Here is a 24,600-nt window from a genome sequence, read left to right as displayed (position 1 = left end):
CATCAGGAAAGGTATCACGAAACTCATCCACTACCGGAATGGCCTCAGTGGGTAATTCTACACTAGCCTCTGGTGCACTCTCTCTAGCCATAAGGCCATACATGTTATACCACTCAAAAAAGTGGTCCATATCTGTCAACCAATCTTGAAAAGCTTTAGGGTCAAAGTGGCCATCAAACGTGAGGACATCTACTTTAACTCCTTTGAGAAGTTGCACACCACGGTCATAGTGGTCTTGATGTACCTCACGGGATGGGTGCACAAGTGCGTGCCCATAACTAATTCCTTAGCCACCTCCATTCCTTTGTCTATCCTCCTGACCACCTGCCTGAGATTGGGCATCTTCCCCAATGGTGGGGTTTGCCCTGGTAGAGGTCTCTAGTTGGGTAATATGCACATCAAGTTGTTCAAAGCGTTGGTTCATACGTTGTTCCAAGCGCCTACCCAAAGACTCAAACTGTTGAGTCAGCTTGTTCATTAACTCTTGCAACTGCTGCATGCTTAGTGTAGAGTGCAAGCAAAAACTACGACCCGTACGCGTGGACATACAACTACTAACTCAATCTGAGGACCTTCTACTATGATTATATGTGCCTAGATAGGACTAAATGCTCCTATAGGACTTTATATGGAGAAAACGACACAATACTACTCAATTTCCAGCAACTTATTTGTCCAAAAAATCTGTCAACAGAAAATCCAGCAAAGAGATGCAGATTTTCTGATAGCAGAAAATTCAACAGCCTATATCAGAAATTACAGACCTCTAAACAACTCTATATGATGATACTTAATGCATAATGGACACAAATAAACTAAACCCTAAACATGCAATGCATTCCCCTACAAGAACCCTAAGCTCTGATACCAAATTTGATACAGGACATGAAATTCAGGTATGATGTGCAAGATTCCCAGGCTTTAGATCACACTAGTTCAGAAATAATTACACAAAATTCCACATCCCACACAAAAGTTCAAACACTTAATCAAGGGGAATCTTATGCGGATCCAGGCCTACACATGCTAGGGCCGGATCAATCAAAATTATAGACCAAACAATAATCAAAGGAGGGTAAATTCATCTACGCATGCACATAAATAACTCCCCCAATCCAAGGGATTCAGAAATTTCAATTCGGGGAACCCTAAGGCTGAAGAAAGGGCACAAATTTGGAGATTCGAATAATTTAAGGTTAGGTTTAGGGATTTTGGGTGAAAGAGTGAAAGAGATGAGAGAGACAAACTAAAGAAGTACTGCACGTGTGGATAGCAGCAATGGCCCAGATGCACATGAGTGTGATTCCGGCCGCACATGTGTGGGGCCCACTATTCAGAAAAAGACCACCTTGGCCCTGGTCGGCCAGTGATGGACTCCAAAACCCTCAAATCTCAGCTCGATCCGATACACGGTTTGTGCGTGGTGCTCCCCCAAAGTTTCAGCCCTCCTACAAGGCCAGATTCTGAAAATCTGTTGTACAGAGAAAAACGGCTGCAATAGAGGATGGATTTGAAGCGTAAATGATTGTAGGAGGAGAAATCTGGATGGAAGAAAGTTGGGGCAAATTAGGACAAGTGTGGCTTCGCACCACGGTAGTCAGCCCTTTAGGGAGGGTTTCACACCCAATTGAATCTCCACAACTTAGAAATTTAGAGGAGCATAAAAACGCAGCAATTTTATTAATCTTCATTGAGAAAAAAGGCTACAAGGGGTGCCTATTTATAATAAAACCCTAGACCCCAAAACTCGCGCCATGTGCGTAACCTATTACTTGGAGACGAAGTAATCAAAAATAACAACTAATCAAAGCAATCTAAACCATCCATGATATTTCTAATAACAATAATAAGCAAAACCTAAAGTACTAGGTCACCTAGGGTAGTGGGCCACGATCATGAGATCCAATGATGGGATCCACATGATGATCGGGTCCATCCCAAGGAACCAAAACACGGACCTCTAACTAGGAGGTCCTCCATGGATGTCGTCATCGATCCAGATAGAAGGTGGGGCCCTCCTTGCATATGTGCGTAAAGGAGGCATGCGTGTGCGCGAGATGTCCCCATCATGGACTAGCTTAGATCTTCTGGACCAAATTGCACTATCCCTTGGCTGTCTTTTATCGCAGAATCTATGGTCTGAATTTCGACCAAGATGGCATATGTTTCTTCTTGCCTTTTACGTAGATCAAACTTCTTCCATCCTTTTATCTTCTCCTTCAACATAATTAGCTTTTGGCTTAATCTGTACCCTACATAGCCATCAACCTTGAAACCTTTCCACCAAATCCGAGATGAGCTGCTGGAAACCTTCGATCTTCAGCCAAGATAAATCAAATCTGAATGGTTTCGGACCCCCAATTATCCTCCTCCATAGAGAGAATAAGAGGACTCTGATCAAATGTAGGACGAGGCAGAGCAGATTGCGAGAACAAAGGAAACGCTTCGATCCAATCCCCTAAAAGAAGAAATTTGTCCAACCGTGCAAGAATCGGGTCCGCTCTCTAATTAGACCAGGTAAATCTTGAACCGATCAGAGGAAGATCCACCAATTCTTGAGAGTCGATCTAGCGAGAAAAGGAATGCATTGCTGAAGAGACTTTGCCAACATTGGATTTCTCCTCTGCGTAACGTGTAATGTTAAAATTGCCTCCAATGCACCAAGGACCATCAAAATTTTGCCTGCCTACATTCAATCCATCCCAAAAAGCAGTTCTTCTATCTTCTTGGTTAGGACCATAAACCGAAGAAATTAGACAAGAAAAGTCAGAGCTAAACTGTTTGAGAATAACCGAAACCGAGAATACACCAACCCAACTGCGCTCCATGGACCACGGAGACGAATTCCAGGCTATCAAAATACCACCTGCTCTTCCTATCGCATTTAACGGCACCCACTTCGCATTTGCTTCCTTCCAGAGAGAGCCCATCAGATTGCTATTGAATTCCTGGTCTTTGGTTTCCTGAAGGCAGATAATTTCTGCTTTACTTATGTCGATGATATCTTTTATCAAACTTCTCTACTTCTTAGAGCCCACCCCTCTACTGTTCCATGAAAGAATAATCATCTAAGAAACAAATCTTCCTCGTCGGCCTCCTCCGATACTACCCAACATTATTTCCTTACTGTAAAAGGAACTGGATTGAAGACTCTGTAATTCTCTGTTTCTTCTTAACTTGGGAGATTGGATTCTAGGGGATTTGGAACATTGTAGGGGATGACCGCGAGTCTCAATGCAGTGAAATAGAGCAATAAAATCTTCAGGATGATCTCCAAATGAAAAACCTAATGATCTCCCAACGTGGCCCATAGCATCCCTTATCCATCTTTTTTTTTCTGAATAGAGTCGACTAGCTTTGCCCTCTGCACTACAATATCCTTCTCTGCCGTATCAACATCACCAGAAACTTGTGACTGACTCCCCATCCTGATCTAAAGAAACTCTGCTTCGATAATACCTTCCACATCTTCTTCCTGAAAGAGAGCGAAAAGGGTCGAGTCTGACATAATCTCTGATTGGGAAACGGAACAGGGCAAAGAACAACTCAAAGCATTGGCTTGCTCTGAGAATGGAGAGTCAGGATTGGAATCGGAGAGATCACCGCCTTCCAATGCTAGAAGATTTGGAGGGAAGTCTGATTCGCAACTAGACTCGGGACCCTTAAAGACGTTCGCAGCTAGACATTCATCGCTTTGATGTCTGGAAAGAAGCTGGAGCGGAAGCTTCCTGTATAGATGTTCAGCAGCTGCTGCGATAACTTCTAGACGTAGAGGTTTGGAGATAAGTTGTCGTTCAGAAGTGGGATCTGACTAAAGAGAGAGGTCGAGATTCAATGATAACTAGTTCGGAACTTCCGGATCACCCGTCCGATGCTTAGCTAAGGACCTGAGCCTGCGAGTAGACACCCGAGCCTCCCGATGGACTCCATCTGTCTGTAAAGGGCCAGCGCTCTCGATAGGTTTCACTGAGGAGAGGTTGGGGTTAGAAGACCTATGGATCCGTGCGTGATTGACAATAGAGTCCTTCTCCGCCGTCCACTTGTGCGAAGGAGAGGGATCTCTACCCTCGATGGGGTGACACGTATCACTTAATAAAGTAACTATGTCGACATTCTACCCGATCTGACCGCTTCGATCTACACCTTCCACATTTCGAAAACTATCAATACAATGATGACAGTTGTCCCTTGGTAATACTGATAGACTTGTTGAGCACGGTATTCGATTATCTCTCTGCAACGATGGGCCTAAGGAGTACCGAAGACATGCTCATCCTTCTTCCCCAACTTACCCAAAAACAGATGACGAATGAATCGGCTCTCTAGACCTCCAAAGGTCACCCCATCTTGGGATCGGGGCGTTTTTGGCCTCCTGTTGGATTGGAAGAATCACCGTTCTCTCATTAGCCATAGCTTGGATGTAGGATGGTAATGTCTCCCCCTTCCTCCTACGAATCCTAGCTCTGATGACTCCCAACTCCTCACCCCTCTTCGTTTTGGGATCCAACTCGACGAGTTGAGCCAGACGAGACGCGATAGAGAGAAAAAATTCTTCATAACATAATTCCAAAGGGACCGACCATATCAGTATCCATACCTCTTCGAACCCGAACATGGAGAATTCTTCCCATCTCTGAACCGAAATAATCGGACCGTCTTTATGAATAACTCCTGCCATTATTAAGAGGTCTACGTTGTACTCTGGACTCATCCTAATCCACAACTCATTGAATCCGATAGGTTTGATTGTATAGCATGTTGCAGGAGCACTGCAGCACTCATCAAGCCATCATCTAACTTGTGCTGTAGAAGCACCCTCCTTGGTGATAGCGACCACCGAATCCTACAGAGCTATTTTTGATTTTTCAAATGCTGATTAATTGATGAATATACCTCTGTTGTCGTTTTTTCCTGGCTTCTCTGCTTCCCTACCCTTTATATTATGCCCAATGTCTTCTCTATTTGGGTTCGCCTCTCGTGTAGAGGTGTCATCTCTCTTGTTGAGAAGGATCTCTTTGAAGGAGATTGAACCCTGCTAAAATGTATTTCTGGAGTTGTTGTTCCTATAAGACATCTGAGGCGATTTAGGCCTCTGGGGCCTTTTTTCTGGTTTAACCCTGAGTTTCGGTCCGAATCTCACCCTTTGAACTCGCATTTTTGCACCCCCGAAACTCTCACCATCAAGGATTTGAATCCCCTTATGAAGCTCACTCTCAGAGCTCATTCTAACCAACGCAAATCCCCTATAGGAGCCATTTGCTTTATTCCTAGGCATTACAACATCCATCACGATACCAGCCCTACCAAACACTATGGCAAAATTGATGGGAAGCCGTCCTGTTAGATATCCCTTGACAAACAAGGTTGGGTAACTGGCCACATCCCTATTTCTCTTCCTAGGTAGGATCTCTTTCCTACATTTCTTTGAAACTAAGACCCAGCCTTCCCCTTTATCTCGTCGATTGGAGGGTACAATCGGTCCCTTTTCCGTTGCACTGGTTCTGCTCGCTTCCCCGTTTGCCGTTGTCTCCATTACTACTATTCTATGAGGGGAAACCGCTTCTGTTTCTGTCCCCACTACTTCTACCTCCCCTGCCTGAAATGGCTGCTCCGTCATCGGTTAATGTTAACCTTGATTGTTATCCTCTTTTATAACATTGCTAAACAAAATGTTAACCTTGATTGTTATCCTCTTCTCCCAAGAAGAGATGATCAGTAGACAAGTCAAATCAGAACAATTTCAAGATATTCAGGCTTACAATTGAAAGGACAAGGGCCGAATCCAGATTCAGAGGCTTCACTCAATCTGTAATGATTCTGAATCAGGAGGAGGTCATCCATGCTGGTGGCAACATCCAAAGTCTGTCGTTGTAGGGACAACTCCTCCAGATGACACCTATGAAATTAATTTCTATGGTATTTTGGCAATCCTGAACTAGCAGAGTGCGAGTAGTTCCTCGAGACAACAATAGGGCAAATGCGAGTTGACACCTGACCCTGTTTGAAAGATGCCTAAAAATGAGTTTATCCCATTTTAGTTAATAGTAAATAATATGTATTAGGGATGTTGTCTAAAAATGCGATGAGGTGCCTACCAAACAAGGCCTAGGGCTGTGAGAAAAAAATTCCCCCATCTTATGAAAGATAAAAGCACCACAAGGAAAATTTAACCTTGCTACACCAGAAACTGTGGACTAGTAGAAACAGTTTAGCCCTTTGGTTGGCCACTCTTAGGGCTAAACATGAAAAATGGGGTAGCTAGAACCTTGCAAAAGCCTTTTGGTTGGTCAGCGCTTTTAAATGAGGACAGGGAAAGCAGACAGTTTGACTATCTGGAGTAGCTGGAGGGCAGACTGGATCTTTGTAATAAGGTGCAGAAGTGACATTTGAACTCTGGCCAACTTATACACATCATGGCCTCAGATATGTCCTTGCACAAGAATTTGGTTCATGAAATAAGAACTAGAGATCATCTCAACTGGTATACTTTCTACTGCTAATACCAGTGCTTCTACTACTACTATAACCACTATTAGTAAAGAGAGTTTTATTGAAGAAAATCTGGAAAAAATAAGGAAAGAGAAACAGCAGACTTATTTCCAGGGCAGAATAAAGAAAGAAAACAACAGGAGAACAGGGAAAGCAGACAGTTTGACTATCTGGAGTAGCTGGAGGGCAGACTGGATCTTTGTAATAAGGTGCAGAAGTGACATTTGAACTCTGGTCAACTTGTACACATCATGGCCTCAGATATGTCCTTGCACAAGAATTTGGTTCATGAAATAAGAACTAGAGATCATCTCAACTGGTATACTTTCTACTGCTAATACCAGTGCTTCTACTACTACTATAACTACTATCAGTAAAGATAGTTTTATTGAAGAAAATCTGGAAAAAATAAGGAAAGAGAAACAGCAGACTTAATTCCAGGGCAGAAGAAAGAAAGAAAACAACAGGAGAAGGAAGAGCTGATGACTAACTCAGAATGCCACCTCCAAGATAACAGCCAGCCTCGGAAACACCTATTCCTTCATCCATTTTATGTGTTAGCTTCTCCTTCAATAACTAAAAAACCAGAAAACGAGGATCTAAAAGTCCTCAGTCCAGTTAAGCAATGCCATGACTCCGACCTCATAAGAGCTTGTTCCCTTACAGAGCCAATGAAAAAAAAAAAAACATCACCACAATGCTCGAATGATCGTTAAAATAAATCCCAGTGCCACAACTTTTCTAGGTCACCACAAGAACATCTGTAGAGTCAATTTGATGATTCCTTCATGAGGGAGCCCCACTATTCGAGAATCCGGAATTTTGTTGATACAAGTATAATGCACCTAGTCATGGGGCCATAAATCTCTCTAGCAGAAATGCAGCCCCTTTGTGGATCTACCCTAGTCTGCGCCTCTTCCATGGAGTCCTTCCCCTGAAAAATTCTCTATTTTCTTTCCAGCTAGATTGTCATGCCCTGCAATCCAGATACTGAGTGTGCACCCTCAGACCCGAGTTACGGTCCATGACTCGTACACTCGATATAGTTAAATCAGTGAATCACAACATTTTACTAGTGGCATAATATAATCCGAATTCTATGTTCTCATTAACATCCATCAATACACTCATATCAACCACTAATCCATTCACAAACATTCACCACTACACACCCATAATAATCAAGAACACTAACTAAAACGTTTTTGTACACCCATTTGAAACTTTTACTAAGTCATTGTTCAGAATCATCAAGGTATTAAAAAATTAAAAAATCTAAATAAGATGTCATTTCAAAACAGAAATGAGAACAATAATAGGAAACACATGTCCCATTTAAACATTCTATTAACCCAGCGCAGTAAGCTCGTCTTCGGTTAAATATAGCCATTGTTCCTGTGGATCATCCACTGGTTTGGCCTCATATTCTTGCTCTTGAGTCATTGTATCTGCTTCAATTCCATCTGTACGGTTTTTCCATCAATACACCATTAGCTGGCCAGGCCCAGTGAGTGAATCCATCATGGTTCATACACGATACAATTAAAATTATACACACAAGCAAAGCATAAAAGTCGAATATAAAAATCAGAAATACAACGCAAATGATGTAATTAATGTGAATGATGCATTAAGTGGGTATAAATAGAAATCATCCACTTTCTTGGGTTGGATATCGGCAACCCATATCTGCACTTGACAGACTTCTACCATTGGTAGGCATGGGCAAGGCCTGCATCCCATCCCCACCCCCCCCCCTTGGGCAGGCTTCCACATATAGTAGGCTTTTAGTGGGTACAATGAGTTGTCCCCTAGGTAACCGTACAAGAGCGTTAATGATACAAGGCATGAATGTTTAACGCATTAATAATCATATAAACTGTTGCATACATCTCTCTATATGAGAAGCATTTCACATGTTCATAATTTCAAAAACGTATTGGCACCAATCAATCCATAATCAATTTAATCAAGTCATTCACAATCATAATCATAACAACCAACCATAGCAATACAACAATTTATTTTAATCATATGGAGATGAACTATGTTGGGATCACTTAGCTGATGATTGGTGAGGAGAGTTAGGGAGAAATCTGATGGAGCAAATCAGGGAATACCTATAATTCATATACAGTGCACCACAATATTAAAAATGAATGGATGACAAAAGATCAAGTTCATAAAGCCCTTGATTTGTTTTGATCACTGAGGCCATAAATGGGAGTGATTCTTAAGTTCTACAAAGTAATATACCTAATGGATATGGTTTATCTTATTTATCCCAGCAAAAAAGTGATGCACGATGATGGAAACTATCCTAAGATGCAAGATGAGATATCAATTACACATTAATTTCAGCAATCAACATGTAAAATCAAGCATATCCTCATAATAGATATAAAAATTCAGATTTAAAACATGAAGATCCTAGGTTTTCACATACACGGTGCACGAAAATATAAAATAGTTCAAGAGTGGCCCACTTGGAAGTATAGACTTCCAATCTAGCATAGACACATTTCACACTCAAGGGAATGACTAGTAGGTTTTATGATTAAGGTTAAGAAGGGAAAAATCTATAATATAGAGAATTAGGTTCATGGGAATTGGGGATTTTGGAATTAAGGTTTTTAGATATTGAGAAAATTAGGAAATTGAAGATCTAAGGTTTAGAAGGTTGTAATGGAAGGAAAAATAAGAATACGAGAAGAAGAATAATACATTTCGAAGAAGATGAAGAGGAAGGATGTACCTTGGAATCGACCACCAAACAAGTTTCTACCCTTCCACAATTTAATTGGAATGGAGGGTTTTTTTTTCTTCAAAAAAACCCTAGAAAACAATGAGAAAAATTCCTTCACACAAGAGAGCTTCTCTCTTCTTTTTTTCTTCTCAAATCTCCACTAGGATTGGAACTCCACTCCCCTTGTGGTTTTATAATTAAAAATTCGGAATTAAATCTAGCACAATTACAACTATGTCACTCACTTAAGTGAAGTAGCCCATCACCCAAAATAAGAAAACTAAAACATATATTATTAATCTCAACCATCAAATAACTCCTAAAAATAACAAAAAAAAAATATAAATAAATAAATAAAACAAGATCAGAGTCCAAGGGGCCCATACCTAAAAAAATCTGGTAGCCCGATGGCTTGATCGACAAGATCCAACGGTCGGATCGACACGAAAATAGAAATCCTATGACTAACATCCTAAGCAACCCACATGCATCATCCCAAGGTGGGGTCTTCCTAATGCACGTCCAATGCATGTGGAGTCTTCAAAATGGCCTGGCGGGCCCCATCTGAAACTCGTCTCCCATCTACAAAGAAAGATGCGCTGATGTTGGTGGTCATCTCCGTCTCTAGTATACCCGAGTAGGTCCTCTAATGTCCCCATCAAAAAGACAGACTAAATATCTTATAAGAAGACCCACCACTTGGATGCCTTGAATCTTGTAACAACATGCTATGATGACACATATTATATCATGTGGATGTGTTATCCTAAACACGCCTGTGGCTTGAATAAGTTTTACCATACATCCTTATATGGTAAAAATATATTACATTATGTATGGTAGAAATAAGTTTTACCATACATCCATATATTAAATAAGTTTTACCATACATCCATATATGGTAGAAATATATTACATTATGTATACCTAACACATTTTTTTCACCGTGGGTCCTACTACAAGGATCTGAACCGATTACATGGTTATCATCATTGTGGTGAACCTTGAAAAGAAATTTCAATCCAATCCAAAATCTATGAGAGCCGCAATAACCTAGAAGATTATCGTACAACCACCATTGTTTTCTTACGGTACGAGCCACACAAATTTTGGATATATCCTAAATTTACACCCCAAGTCCAAAGTGGCATTCCAAACCAAATGGACGGGATTGATACAACACATATCACCGACAACCTCATGGCTTAAGATGGTTTCCAACGTCTGGAAACCGCACTCGGTTTCCAACGTTGGAGCCAAAAATTTATTTTTATTTATTTATTTAGAATGGGTCCCACAATTATCTGAGCCATGGGTGAGACGGGTAATCCTCACATAAGGGGTGAGCACAAAAATCTCCTCAAAGCAACACTTTTATGGCCCACAGAATGCTCAATATTAACCATTCACTCTTCACTATTTAAGGCATTATGGTCCATCTAAGTTTTCATTCGAGTTAATTTTTCAACCCCAAGTCGAGTGATCCAAACATGTTTGATCTCCATATGATTAAAATAGATTGTTATATTACATTGGTTCGTTGTATTATGATTATGATTGTGAATGACTAAATTGAATTGATTATGGACCGATTAGTGCCAAGATGTTCTTGGAATTATGAACATGTGAAATACCTCTCATATAGAGAGAAGTATATAACAGTTTATATGATTATTAATGCATTAAACATTCATGCCTTGCATCATTAACGCTCTTGTACGGTTACCTAGGGGTCAACTCATTGTACCCACTAGAAGCCCACTATGTAGAAGCTTGCCCAATGGGCGGATGCGGGCCATGCCCATGCCTACTAATGGTAGAAGCCTACCGAGAGCAGATGTGGGTTGTCAATATACAACCTAAGCAAGTGGATGGTTTCTATTTATACCCACTTAATGCATCATCAACATCATTCACAGCATTTGCGTTGTATTTCTATTTTTTATGCTCGATTGTTATGCTTTACTTGTGTGTACTATTTGAATTGTATCATGCACGAACCAAGATGGGTTCACTCACTAGGCCCGGCCAGTTGACGGTGTACTGATGGAAAAACCATACAGATGGAATTGAAGTAGATACAACAACTCAAGAGCGAGAACATGAGACAAACAAGTGAATGATCCACGGGAACAATGACCATATTTAACCGAAAACGAGCTTACTGCGTTGCATCAGTAGAATGATTAAATGGGACATGTGTTTCCTATTATTTTTCTCATTTCTATTTCGAAATAGCATCTTATTTAGATTTTCTGGTTTTTTTAATACATTGTTGATTCTGAATAATAACTTAATAAAAGTCTCAATTGGGTGTATAGAAATGTTTTAGTCAGTGTTCTCAATTATTATGGATGTGTGGTGGTGAATGTTTGTGAATGGATTAGTAGTTGATATGAGTATATTGATGGATATTAATGAGAACATAAAATTCTTCTTATATTATGTCATTATTAAAATGATGTGACTCATTGATTTAACTACACCGAGTGTACAAGTCATGGACCGTAACTCAGGTCTGAGGGTGCACACTCAGTATCTGAATTGCAGGGCGTGACAGAATAGTGTCAGAGAGAGGCATTTTTTTTGTAAAACCTAATGTGACCTGTAGGTTATGTGCCCCACTCATGTATATAATTGGTAGGCCTCCTTGGAATTAGAAACATAACACTTAAAATTTTATATTTGAATGTTGTGTGAAATAATAAGAGTAGAAACAAAAATTTGGGTTCCCTATTTGTTGATATGTAAATTTATTTTTCTTTTTTTAAAAAAAAAGTAGGATGTTCCTTGCACTTTGATTTGAGTACATTTTATGTCGAGATAGGTTAGTTTAAAACATAATGAATTTTAAGGATATTTAGTCCACAAAGTCCTGCTAGGCAACAATGGGTAGCAGGAATCACCCAACTTGGAAAATTCATAACTATAAAGGTACTACGATCGAGGCGATTCAAAAGCCTATTCAAAGATAGACCGGTCTAAATTAAAATAAAAATAATTAGAAAATCTGAATCCGACAATCACTATGCTAATTTGGGGATTTAGTACCAACTGGTCAGAATTCGTCAAATTTTGGACAAGTCTGACTGCAGGAATTTTAAAATTTTCTATGGTTGGAAGATCAGCTATAATTTTACAAAGATACCACTTGTAATAGGATTCCCAGAAAATTTTTGGATTTAATTTGAAGTTCCAATTATATTAAACAGTGATTATAACTACCTCCAACAAATAGAAGTTGAATCTACCCAAAACTGGTGTCCGATCGGCTCAACTGATAGAGTTTTTTATTTTGATAATTACCTTTAGTTAAAATAATATTTTTTTCTGATGTACTTTGTTTAGAGTGTGTGCGTGTGTGTGTGTGTGTGTGTGTGTATAAGTTTAAAGTTAAAAACCCATAATCCCTACTAAATTATGAAATTCCTTTCTTATAGGAACATATGCCCTTATACTTGATGATAAAACATATGCCGCATACTTGGTGATAAAAAAAATTTATTAATTAAATACACAAATTTAGGTTCCCTTTGCAATTTTGTTGAAATATAATTTGAACTCATTTAAACCTTACTTCATATTAGAAACGTGAACATGGACCCTATACTATTTTTAAGAACTTTTGCTCCCCACATTTTGCTGTATATCAAAAATCACCCGACTTCAGAAACTCATGACTAATTAAGTATAGCTCCAATCGAAGTGAATCAAAAGGCAGATCGTAGGTTAATAAATCTAGTTTAAAATTAAAATAATTAGAAATATGAATTCAGATTTTTCAATACTGAATTTAGGTTTTTATAGAATTGGTCAAAAATCGTTTGTTTCTAGATAGCCCTCACCGTCCGAATTTTTGAATTTTCTGTAGACCTCTGTTTATGACAAAGTTTTACAGACTAATATTAGACTTATAAATTCATCACTAGAAAAATTTATAGACCAATCTAGTGTCTGGAGCTATCAATAACATCATCGTGACCAGCGCAATCAGAACCTGAAATATTTTGCATTCAACCTTGATGCATATCTCAACTACATTCCTATTAAACTATCATGTGGCCATCTAATCAGAAAATGATACATAAATTTCAATCGTGATAAGAAGATCAACTAGATAAATCCCATTTCATATGGAAAATAAGAAATAAAAAAATCATCATTATTCTTGACTCACCAAGTTGATTTTTTGGATCAACCTCTTAAAGTTTTATTAGAAGCCTATAACTCGATTGATATTGTCATGACCTATGTATGAATCTAGGACAGACCTCTCTCACAGAATTTACATTGGTCTAATCAATTGCTAGTCTATCCTTGCTGAACACATCGAATCAGGCTAATAGAATCTAGACAATTCAAAGCTTAGAGATAGAGGAATCCAGCTGTGCATCTAATCATTCGTGACTAAATTACGTTGATGATCTTCTCGGTTGAAAATCCTATGTTTACTTCATGTACTCTCCCCAGCCGCCAAATCCTTCCCTCACAATTTATTGAATCTCCCGTATACCAAGTGCTCTTTCAACCAATCATAGATTATCCTTATAACGATATGAATCATGGCACCATATAAAGAATGCTTGGACCCAGTACATCGAGAATGGATTACTGATGAGTTAGGTAGTTAAGCTCTAAAATATCCTTTAGACTACTAGGTAAGACAGAGTATATCATAAGATTAGACCACCAGAATCTTCCATCGTTTACCCCTCTAGTCCCGAAGGCCTGCTATAATTAAGGATTTGAAGCCACGCTGCATGTCCATGCTCGATTGTTTAAAATCGACTTTGAAATTTTCCATCTACTTGTAAACATGTCTACTTACAAATTTAGTCGTTCATCGTATCTACACCCTTGTATGTGCCTATTTAATCATTGAAAGTTGCTAACCAACAAACCCCACTTCTAAATTACATGCTCAAAAACACCTTCCTAAGCATCCAATATCCTGTCTAACTTTACATGTTTGATCTACTTCCCATCTAAACCATTGATAATACCTTTTCATAAACCGGTTGTGTTATTCCATTGTCTGAATTTGACACATATCATCCATAATATTTTTTCAATTCATTTGCCAACATTAATCATGTATTGTTTCATGTCGTACGACCCACCTAAGTTTTGTCATTGCCTCATCTTCGTTAGCCACAGAGTCTAGGACTGCCACCTTAAGTCATCAAACTGCCTAAGCAACATGTGTCGCTATTTACATACCAACAATCCCCACCCCACTCTGCAGCTCAACCCTCATCCTTGAGATCGTCTCCACCATATCCCTAGGGAGCGTTGTGGCCTTAACCAAGGTCACAGCAGCAAGACCTTCCATAGGAAACCTATAGGTTATCTCAATAGTTACAATTATAGGTACGCGTCACAACTTTAGCCTCAGGACACACCCACACCATGACATCATTCAGTCTTACGTGTACACGCTTCAATAATGTAAAGACCCATCTCAAGGTTTCAAATATCTAACACCATCACCGGTACGATATGACACAGGCATGCGAAGCAACTAAATAATATTAGGACTCAATACACCAACAAATAATGCCATAGCCAAATACCAAGATTTCTACAATTATAGTCGAAGGACTCACTTGATTTGTTAGATAAAATTTATGGTAGTGACTCTTTAGAAGATTAGCCAACTGAGATTAGTCATGCAAGACACACAGATTCGCAGATGCACTACCCGACTTAAGTATACTAAATGTTGACGACGAAATTTTTTCTTAAATAGTAGAATGTAACCCAAAATTTTACTAGGCTAAAATTCAAATTTTTAAAAGAGAATAATCAAATTGGTTGCAACATCATCACATTTATCTTATCTAAGGAATTGTTTTCTCTTCATAAGGGTGGGACGTTCTCTCCAAGTAGGAAAAAAAAAAAAAACAAGAGAGAAAAGATAAGAGGGAGAGATAAATCAAGAGGAAGAAGACCTTGCAAGGTCAGTACTTTATTTAGTATTATTTTATTTATTTATATTATCATGCATGGGGCCTACATGATGGATGGTGTGGATTTACCATGGGCACAACCCATGTGCACATATATCAACAAGTGTGTATATGCACGGTGCACCTTGGAGAACCTTAGGCATGTAAAACAAGAAAAAGAAGCAAAACATATAAACAAAGACTTGGTTTGCTACGTGTTGGGCTTACTGGGGCATGTATGGCTCGATCGATTCGGTCTATTGGATTCCATGAATCAAAATATAACAAACCTCCAAAAATTAGGCTAAATCAACATTTGAGTGGACCATAATATCCAAAATAGATTTCAGGATATATTCACCATTAGAAAATCTATCGGGGCCGCATGGACTTCCAATGAAGATAATAATTCTTTTGACGCTTCAAAAATAATTGGGTGAACCAATGAACAACTTGGATCTCAACTAAACAATTAGGAGGGCCCGAGATAAGGATGGTATATGTTTTACTGGTGGAAGAATGGTCTGCGCTGATTATGATGGTACAGTCCACTAGAATCACGAATCCGGCTTATTTTTTGACCCGTGTCCTAAAATGATGGTAGTAAACTGGTGAACTGAATGGATTTAGTGCACACACATTATGTGTGGACCATCAGGATATATATATATATATATATATAAAGCTAAAAACTCTCCAGCCTAGAAAAGTGAAATTAATGTATTTACGAAACCGGAATTAATCTGAATCCGTGGGGGCGTTAACAATGCAAGGCATGAATGTTTAATGCATCAATAATCATATAAATTGTTACATACATCTCTCTATATGAGAGGCATTTCACATGTTCATAATTCTAAGAACATTTTGGCACTAATCAATCTATAATTAATTCAATCCAGTCATTCACAATCATAATCATAATACAACCAAAAATAGTAATACAACAAACAAACTATTTTAATCATATAGAAATAAAACATGTTCGGATCACTCACCTGATAATTTGGTGACGAAAGTTAATGAGAAATCTGATGGAGGAAATCAGGGAATACGTATAATCCATATACAGTGCACCATAATATTAAAAATGAATGGATGACAAAAGATCAAGTTCATAAAATCCTTGATTTGTTTTGATCACTGAGGCCATAAATGAGAGTGATTTTTAGGTTCTACAAGGTAATGTACCTAATGAATAGAGGATTTATCTTATCTATCCTAGCCAAAAAGGCAGACTAGATATCATACAAGATGGCCCACCACATGTATCGCTTGGATCTTGTAACAACATGCTATGATGACACATTATAACATATAGATGTGTTGTCCTAAACACGCCCGTGGCTAGTATAAGTTTTACCATACATCCACATATGGTAGAAATATATTATATTATGTATATCTAATATAATTTTTTCAACGTGGGTCCTACTATAAGGATCTGAACTGATTACAAGGTTACCATCACTATGGTGAACCTCAGGAAGAAATTTTAGTCCAATCCGAAATCTGTGGGAGCTGCAATAACTTAAAAGATTATCATACAACCACGTTGTTTTCTTACGGTATGAGCCACACAAATTTTGGATGTCTTAAATTTACACCCCAAGCCCAAAGTGGCCTTCCAAACCAAATGGACAAGGTGGGTACAACACATCACCGTGGGGTCCACAACCTCATGGCCTAAGATGGTCTCCAACGTTTGGAAACCGCACTCGGTTTCCAATGCTGGAATCGAAGATTTTTATTTATTTATTTATTTATTTAAGTGGATCCCATGATGATGTGAGGCATGGGTGAGATGGGTAATCCTTACATACGGGGCGAGCCCAAAAATTTCCTCGAAACAACACTTCTATGGCCCACGCGAATGCTCAATGGTAACTATTCATTTTTCATTGTTCAAGGCAATGTGGTCCACTTGAGTTTTCTTTCGAGTTAATTTTTCAACCCCAAGTCTCTTATTAAGTAACAAGATTTAGACAGCATGGATTTGTCACTTGCATCAAGACAACCCCACACAAGATTAATGGACGGCATGGATTTGTCCGTAAATACATTAATTTCACCTTTGTACGCTGGAGAGTTTTTGGCTTTATATATATATATATATATTTTTATTTTTTTCTAATGGTCCACACATAATACGTGTGCACTACTAAATCTATTCCGTTCACGATTTACCACCATCGTTTTAGGACATGGGTAAAAAAATGAGTTAAATTATGATTCTAATGGACCGTACCATCATGAACAGTGCAGACCATTCTTCCACCATTAAAACATATACCATCCTTATCTCGGGCTCTCCTAACTGTCTAGTTGAGATCCGAGTTGTTCATTGGTTCACCTAATTGTTTTTTAAGAGTCAAAAGAATATTATCTTCATTGGAAGTCCCTGCGACCCCGATAGATCTTCCAACAATGAATATATCCTGAATTCTATTTTGGATATTATGGTTCACCCAAATATTGGTTTGACTTATTTTTTTGAGATTCGTCGTATTTTGATTCTCGGAATCTAATGGACTAAATCGATTGGGTCCCACATGCACCGGTAAGCCCAACACGTAATTCAAATAAAAGCAAAACAAGTCTCTGTTTACACATTTTGCTTTTCTTCTTTGTTTTACATGCCAAAGGTGCACCAAGGTGCATTGTGTATATACACGCTTGTTGATATATGTGCACATGGGTTGTGCCCATGGTAAATCCGCACCATCCATCATGCAAGCCCCAAGCATAATAATATAAATAAATAAAACAATACTAAATAAAGTATTGACCTTGCAAGCCCTTCTTCCTCTTGATTTATCTCTCCTACCTTTTTTTTTCCTGCTTAGAGAGAATGTCCCACCCTTATGAAGAGAAAACGGTTCCTTGGATAAGATAAGAGTGGGGATGTTACAACCAATTTGATCATTCCCTTTTAAAAATTTAAAATTTCAATTTTAGCCTACGTAAAATTTTGAGTTGTTACATAGATTCCCCATGGTGTTGCTTTGATTGCACATTTCAAAAATAATAATAATAAATCATGAAACCAGAAGAGCTCACGACCAGACCAGTTCTCCAACAATGAACAAACCATGGGAGGAAAAATCCTAGAGATCCCAATACCCAAATGATCATGTAGCAATGAGGTGGTCCATAGCTACAAAATAATGCACCCACTTATTAGAGGGCACTGGTGTCCTCTGTGCAGCAAATAGTTGCCTACAAGGACCAAGACTCAACCAGCAATGCAGAAAAAGGCAGAAAATCTCTACGGAAGATATCCCACCCAAAGTTTCCTATAGGACAACTTGGGCTCCTGAGCATTACTAGTAGTGGAGCACAAGCACACCTTGATCTGGTCTGGCTAGAGGAATCCGCACCTATTTTACCATTCCAAGCATTGAGTCAGCAAAATAGTTCCATCAGCTTTGAGATCCCTGTGTAAGGTCAAGACCCAGATGATATTATCTCACATCATGTTAAAGACCACTGAGACTACGTAATTGTTGTTTGTCACTCTCCTGTAGAGCAGGGAGATTCTGCCGCCACACCAAATGCCTCTCTTTTGAGAAAGTAATCCTGTCAGGCGTACCAACTCTCAATTCAATACTTGCTAAGAATTGCTAGACAACCTCACCGATAGATCTCCATATTTTGCAGGCTCATCTTTGAGCAGCGAGTTTGATCCCCCAACTGTGATCTTGCAAACTACATTTAGCTATGAAGACTTCCAAAGTCCATGAGCTTCAACTCCATACTAGAAGAGCATCATTCTATCTTGCAGTATCCAACGTAAAACACCCAAGTTAGTGAATCTAATCCCATCGTAATTTTATGTCGTTTAGTTACAAACTCCAATGGCATTAGTGCCAATGGAATCCACAACCATCAATACATACGTTTGCTTTTGCTTTGAGGGACAAGATACCCAATAATGATTGACAAAGAAAAGCTATATGTGGTTAATCTTCGACAACATCATGACTAGAAGTTGATAGTTATGCATATTTGTTTGGTAGTACACTTGAGGAAAACATGTAAAGCGTTTTGCTTCAAGTTACATAATTTCTATAGTGATATTCACCTCATGAATGCTATTTCCATGATCATATGGGGCATTTGGAGCAGAATGCCATAGTTTTAGTATTCAGAGTATTGATAATGCCATAGTTTGTCTTTGAAAAATTTCCTACATCCAGCATCTTCATTGATGATATTTTTTATCTGAAAATTTCTTCACTTTATCTAATGAATGATAATTTCCATACTTATTTTAAATCTTTCCTCCTAAAAAATTTAAAGCTAATGGAGAGGTAGAAAATGAGGATTCATAACCTAACAAATGACTCCTACTACAAGCTTGAGACTGCTCAAATCGGCCTCTGGATAGAGAATTACTCAACTCAATAGTTACAAAACAGGCACATCTGCTACCCTACCATTTCATAGCACGCTTGAAAAGAAATGGCTTACTCCATGGGAACTATCCAAGCTTTAGGGCACTAGAACCTTATATCTCAAGAATAATAAGAGGTAACTAAGATTCCAAGGACACGTATGCCAATCCAATCTACTTGCTCTGTTTTCAGTCAGTACATTCAATGAAAATCAAGACAGACAAAATTTAACTCCATAGATATATGAGAAATATAACAAATGTCAATACACATTGTAACCTTGAGGCCATTCCGCAACTATCCTTTCCTTGAGCATTGCAACAGTAGTAGATGGAGAATAGGTACTTGGACCAATATCTGATCCATCGAAAAGACGAAATTTGAGTTCAAGACGTTCCTCTCCTTCAGCCATTGTTCCTCTTCTTATAAAGTTCCAAAGTTGCAGATCAGATGCAATAACAGAAAAATCCACTCAACCAAAGAATCAGTTCCTCATTACCTAGACATGCAAGTAGATGACCCCTTAATTATTATTATTACTATTATTCTTCTCAATCACTAAGACATAAAAATAAAATGGAGCAGACCTGAGAATAAGGTGGATACCTTCTTACACATCTGAACCGAGTACCAGGAATCTGGAAAATCACTGAAATCAATCCTTCATAATAATGCCGATAAATCCGACAATAAGTCTGTAAAACCCCAAACATCTGGAATATCTGAACCTGGCAAGTTAAGCATTTCATGTAAGTCAATTGGCTCTTTCATCAACAGCAAGCAATACTATGTATTATCCTATGCTCAGCCCAAATTAACAGTGTTTTCCTGAAGGGCAGTGTTCTGTACAGGTCTACTTTCAGGAATCCAGTTTCGTCATCTCTGGAGGGTCATACCTTCAACGAGCACTCACCAAAACTTACTTCCACTGAACAAGTCCCATCATCTGATCCCCGACCTTCTCCAACATTTCATACGGACCATTGGCCAAGTATCGGATGGACAGGATTATTCTATGGCCGTGTCTTGCATAAGCCATACATGGTGTGGCCCACCAGCTAAACTGTCTGGATCAATGAAAGTTACAGCCCACCCATATGGAATTCTGGCCCTAATTAAATCGCATCTAGTTCAGTTGAAGCATTCTGGCCCTAATTAAATAGCTTCTAGTTTGGTTCAAGCATTGTATATTCCCTCCTCCTCTAGACCATGGAAGTATGACCCGAATTTCAACGAATACAAAAGAAGCGAAAATCAGAAAATTCTCTGCATTCAAAGCATAAGCAAATCTGCACAAATACCACATGCAAGATCATTCAAAATCTCTTCAAGAACCCCACCCCAAATTAACTTACTGAAGAATCCACCAGAGTCTCTCCCAAGCCTTTCAAATTTCACGACAAAATCAAAAGATTCGAGAAAGGTATAAGCTAAAATAAATTCTTGAAAGTCTCAGTAACCAATACAAATTCAAACAGAAAACCCTAAAATATCGATTGAAACCGACAGATATCGAATCAATACAGTCGAATTACCGAAATGACCGAGAATTGCAGGAATCGAAGGAGAAAAACAGTTCACGAACCTGATCAGGACGCCATTGCTGAAAGAATCCAGCTACAAATTTCTAGGGTTTTTTTGAAAAGGGCAGATTTCCTTTCTTATATTCGGCTGGAGAAGAAGCGAAGAGAGGCAGAACAGAGCAAGCAGAGAAAGAGCGAGGGAGATGGAGAGATCTGAAAGCCGATGAAATACGGAAGTGGAAGGGTTTATATGGGTAGGATTTGAGCGGTAGAATCCTGCTAACGCGACGCGCGAGTGAGATGGGGGATATGGATCTCCATACACGTCGATAGTTCATACACGTGTGATACATCAGATACATTGAAATCCTATATTACGAAAATCATGTGGTTAAGTTCTTAGCTTGATTAAAATTTCAAGAGAAAAAATTTAATGGCTAATGAAGGATAAACGGTCCATGTTAAAAGCACAATTATGAATTAAGTAAGTTCTGGATTTAGAAGTTTCGTGGTAGTATAAACCTAATTAATGGATTGGATCGCTTATACGTGTTCTATGTTGGCACGTGTTTGGCTTGGCTTTTCACCGATCTCACTCGCGCGAGTCTCGTTTGCGTTTACGTGAGGGTAGAGATAGTTAACGTAAACCAAGGGCGTAGATCTTGACCGCGGTTGCACGGACCGAAGCGTGTGAAGCGGGTTCTGATTCGAGAAATTCGAAGCCAGTGTCAGGAACTCCAGCTGCAAGTGCCAGCTTGGCACACGTGCGAGAATTGACACTTTCAAATTCAGGATGGCCGGTGCTTTGTGTTGACCTGAAAATTAGGACGGTCCGTTGATCAGGTGGGCCCCAGTTGGAACCTAGGGCGGCTCGTTTAAGCAATCATGTCTGCCGCCGACCGTCCTGATTTTTTCGCCAGGGCATATGAATGCTCTGGATTTTGATACGTGTGAAACTTTGGCACGTGTGAGGGAATATGGAGGAATTATCGGGTCCTGAAATGTGTTGTTGGCTGGTGTGGTGCAAGTGGGCCGACAGTCAGTGCGGCCCATGATTGGGCTTGTGTTACATGGAGCCCATGGGCCGGAATTGGGCTTGATAGAAATCAAGACATTTCTATTCAGGCCATGGCAGGGCCAAATCCAGGCCGCTGATAGCTTCTCCGGCCGGAATTGGGCCTGATTTAGGCTCAAAAAGGGAATGGGCTATCGTCCGTCTTAGATCGAGCAAGACGGATCCCACCTGTTGAAGACCCTTGGGCCTATTTTGTTGCCATGGCCCAAAAAATCTCACAGATTGGAAGATTAGAACTCCTTCGGAGCCTATTTAATTTTTCATGATACATGTAAATCAAGGGCCAAAAAATCTCGCAAATTGGAAGATTAGAACTCCTTTAGAGCCTATTTGGTTTTTCATGATACATGTAATTCAGATAAACAAGTAATTATTACTTTTTCACCATGTTAAAAAATATGAGACTAATTTCATCTTGAAATCTAAACAAAAGTATTGACTTAAATATATAGACCCCACTGTACTGTATATGATATATCCACACCATTCATGTATTTTAATAGAACATTTTAGAATATGAATAAAAAACTGAGGCAGACCCAAGACTCAAATGGCATCATAAAAATGGCAGGCAACCTTATTAGAACAAATAGAAAACTGAAGCTCAAAGTAATAAAGAGATAGCAAAATATAATCGAAATGTAAATCTAAATTATTACAACATTCACATCCACACATACAATCCACAATTCTAAATGATAAAAGACAAGAAATATAAATCACACATCCACAACAGAAAGAATTATAGTGGTTCGCCTGTGTGTTCACCAACTGTTAAACAATAGCCACACAGAATGCTACTCCACTCCTAATATCCTCACACAGGGGATATTAGCGTTCACTATCAAATAGGTTTTCACAGGTTCACCCAAAACCTTCACAATTGTGTCTTTTTTAAAGGGCTTACACAATTCAAAAACCCTCACTTCTGAGTTTTCTGGCTCTCCTCAGATAACCAACAACTTTGAGATTTTTCTAGCTTAACCTCAAATAAAACCAAACAATGTAAATTACACAAATTGTAAAATACCTAATTTTCTCCTTCGTTGTAGCAGCCCAGAAGAACCAAGTCGGAGTAGAGATTTGAATGTCAAAGTTCAATGTCCAATACTCACTTTATAATGGTTCTAGGTTCTAATAGATTTTAAATTAAAACAAAAGGGCTAGCTCTAATTGATTTTGATTCCAGAAAAAGGAAAACAACAATTCCTCTTTTCAAATTAGATTGGAATACAAGAAACAAAATCAATTAAGAAAGCTAAAGAAAGAGAATATTAAATATGCACACTTAGCTTATATGGAGCACCGACTTATCTCTCAGAAGGCCGAATTAATTTAGCTTGAAGTTCTTTAATTTCCATATATAATTCTGAGATTCGTGCTCTATTTATAGGTGAGCAAATCACGCCTTCGACTGGTCTAAGGACCTCTACGACTGGTCGTAGAACCAACAGATATTTGAAAATTCGGGCGCGATAAGATTTGACAGTTTCACGACTGGTCGTAGGTTTCCTTCGACTGGTCGTGGGTCTCCTTCGACTGGTCGTAGGTGGCCGAATTTCAACGCTATTCTTTGAGTCGTAGGTCTACGACTGGTCGAAGATGCAGTCGACACTGTTCCTACGACTGGTCGAACAGTCCCCAGGACTAGTCGAAGCCTAACAGAAAATTTTTGATTTTTGTAACAAACTTACGACTGATCCAGGAAATGTTTAGACAGGTCGAAGCAGTGCTAGGACTAGTCGAACAAAGTCTAGGACTAGTCTTAGAACAGACCAAACTCACTTATATAAAATATATGAATTATGTATCCAAAATGGCCTACTCTAAAGGTCAACCTAAGGTCAGTCATACCTCAATAGTGAAGTAAGGACATTGAAACTTTAGAGACGAGTGACCTTTGAAAGTAATGGAGCTTGAAGTCTTGATGTCGTTTAAACTTGAGAGCTTTTTGAGATCTTGAGATTGAACTTGAAAGCTTCTTGAGATCTTGAGGTTGAACTTGAAAGCTTCTTGAGATTCTTGACTTGTGAACAGTGCTTGTTAAACTAAGTTGATCTTGAGTAGAGCATTGTTCTTCACAGATGCAAGCTTCATAACAGTGTCTTTGGCACCACAAATTTGACAACACAAAGGGCTATAAACTATGACACTTACAATCTCCCCCTTTGTCAAATTAGTGACAAAACACACTTTCAAGATATGTTTCATAACACAGAATATCTGATTAAAGAATCATGCACCGGTTGTTATCAACCAGCATCCTGCAGACTTGTAAATCAATATTCAGTCCACCTCTGCACACTTCTGCTCACACCTCTGCACATACTCCCCCTGAGTAAGATACTCATATATACATGTCTATGACATATCCATACTCTCCCTTTTTATCACAATAGGACAAAGGAAGCACAAAATAGAT

The 24,600-nt window shown here is 38.9% G+C and overlaps 1 protein-coding gene and 1 long non-coding RNA gene across 3 annotated transcripts in view; both read right to left on the bottom strand.

Moving 5' to 3' along the window:
* The window catches only part of LOC131231039 (membrane-anchored ubiquitin-fold protein 3-like), a 47,407-nt gene extending 26,082 nt beyond the window's left edge, over positions 1 to 21,325 (bottom strand). Inside the window, exons 1-3 of one of the 2 annotated variants that reach the window (XM_058227122.1) lie at positions 21,166 to 21,325; positions 20,168 to 20,308; positions 19,860 to 20,079 (exon numbers count right to left, since the gene is read on the bottom strand). In XM_058227122.1, coding sequence (XP_058083105.1) covers positions 19,860 to 19,992 — 133 coding nt within the window. In that variant the 5' untranslated portion in view covers positions 19,993 to 20,079; positions 20,168 to 20,308; positions 21,166 to 21,325. The remainder of the gene's footprint in view (positions 1 to 19,859; positions 20,080 to 20,167; positions 20,309 to 21,165) is intronic. The other variant, XM_058227121.1, reaches the window with a different exon arrangement.
* On the bottom strand, positions 917 to 6,974 carry LOC131231040 (uncharacterized). Its single transcript, XR_009164168.1, has 2 exons — positions 5,678 to 6,974; positions 917 to 5,631 (listed from the first exon to the last, which is right to left on the bottom strand). It is a non-coding gene; the product is annotated as an uncharacterized LOC131231040 (long non-coding RNA).
* Positions 21,326 to 24,600: the final 3,275 nt, after the last annotated feature.

The sequence above is a fragment of the Magnolia sinica genome, chromosome 17 (genome assembly GCF_029962835.1).
Source record: "Magnolia sinica isolate HGM2019 chromosome 17, MsV1, whole genome shotgun sequence".
Taxonomy (NCBI): domain Eukaryota; kingdom Viridiplantae; phylum Streptophyta; class Magnoliopsida; order Magnoliales; family Magnoliaceae; genus Magnolia; species Magnolia sinica.
Note: the sequence above shows the minus strand (reverse complement) of the source record. Positions and strands in the feature narration are given on the sequence as shown.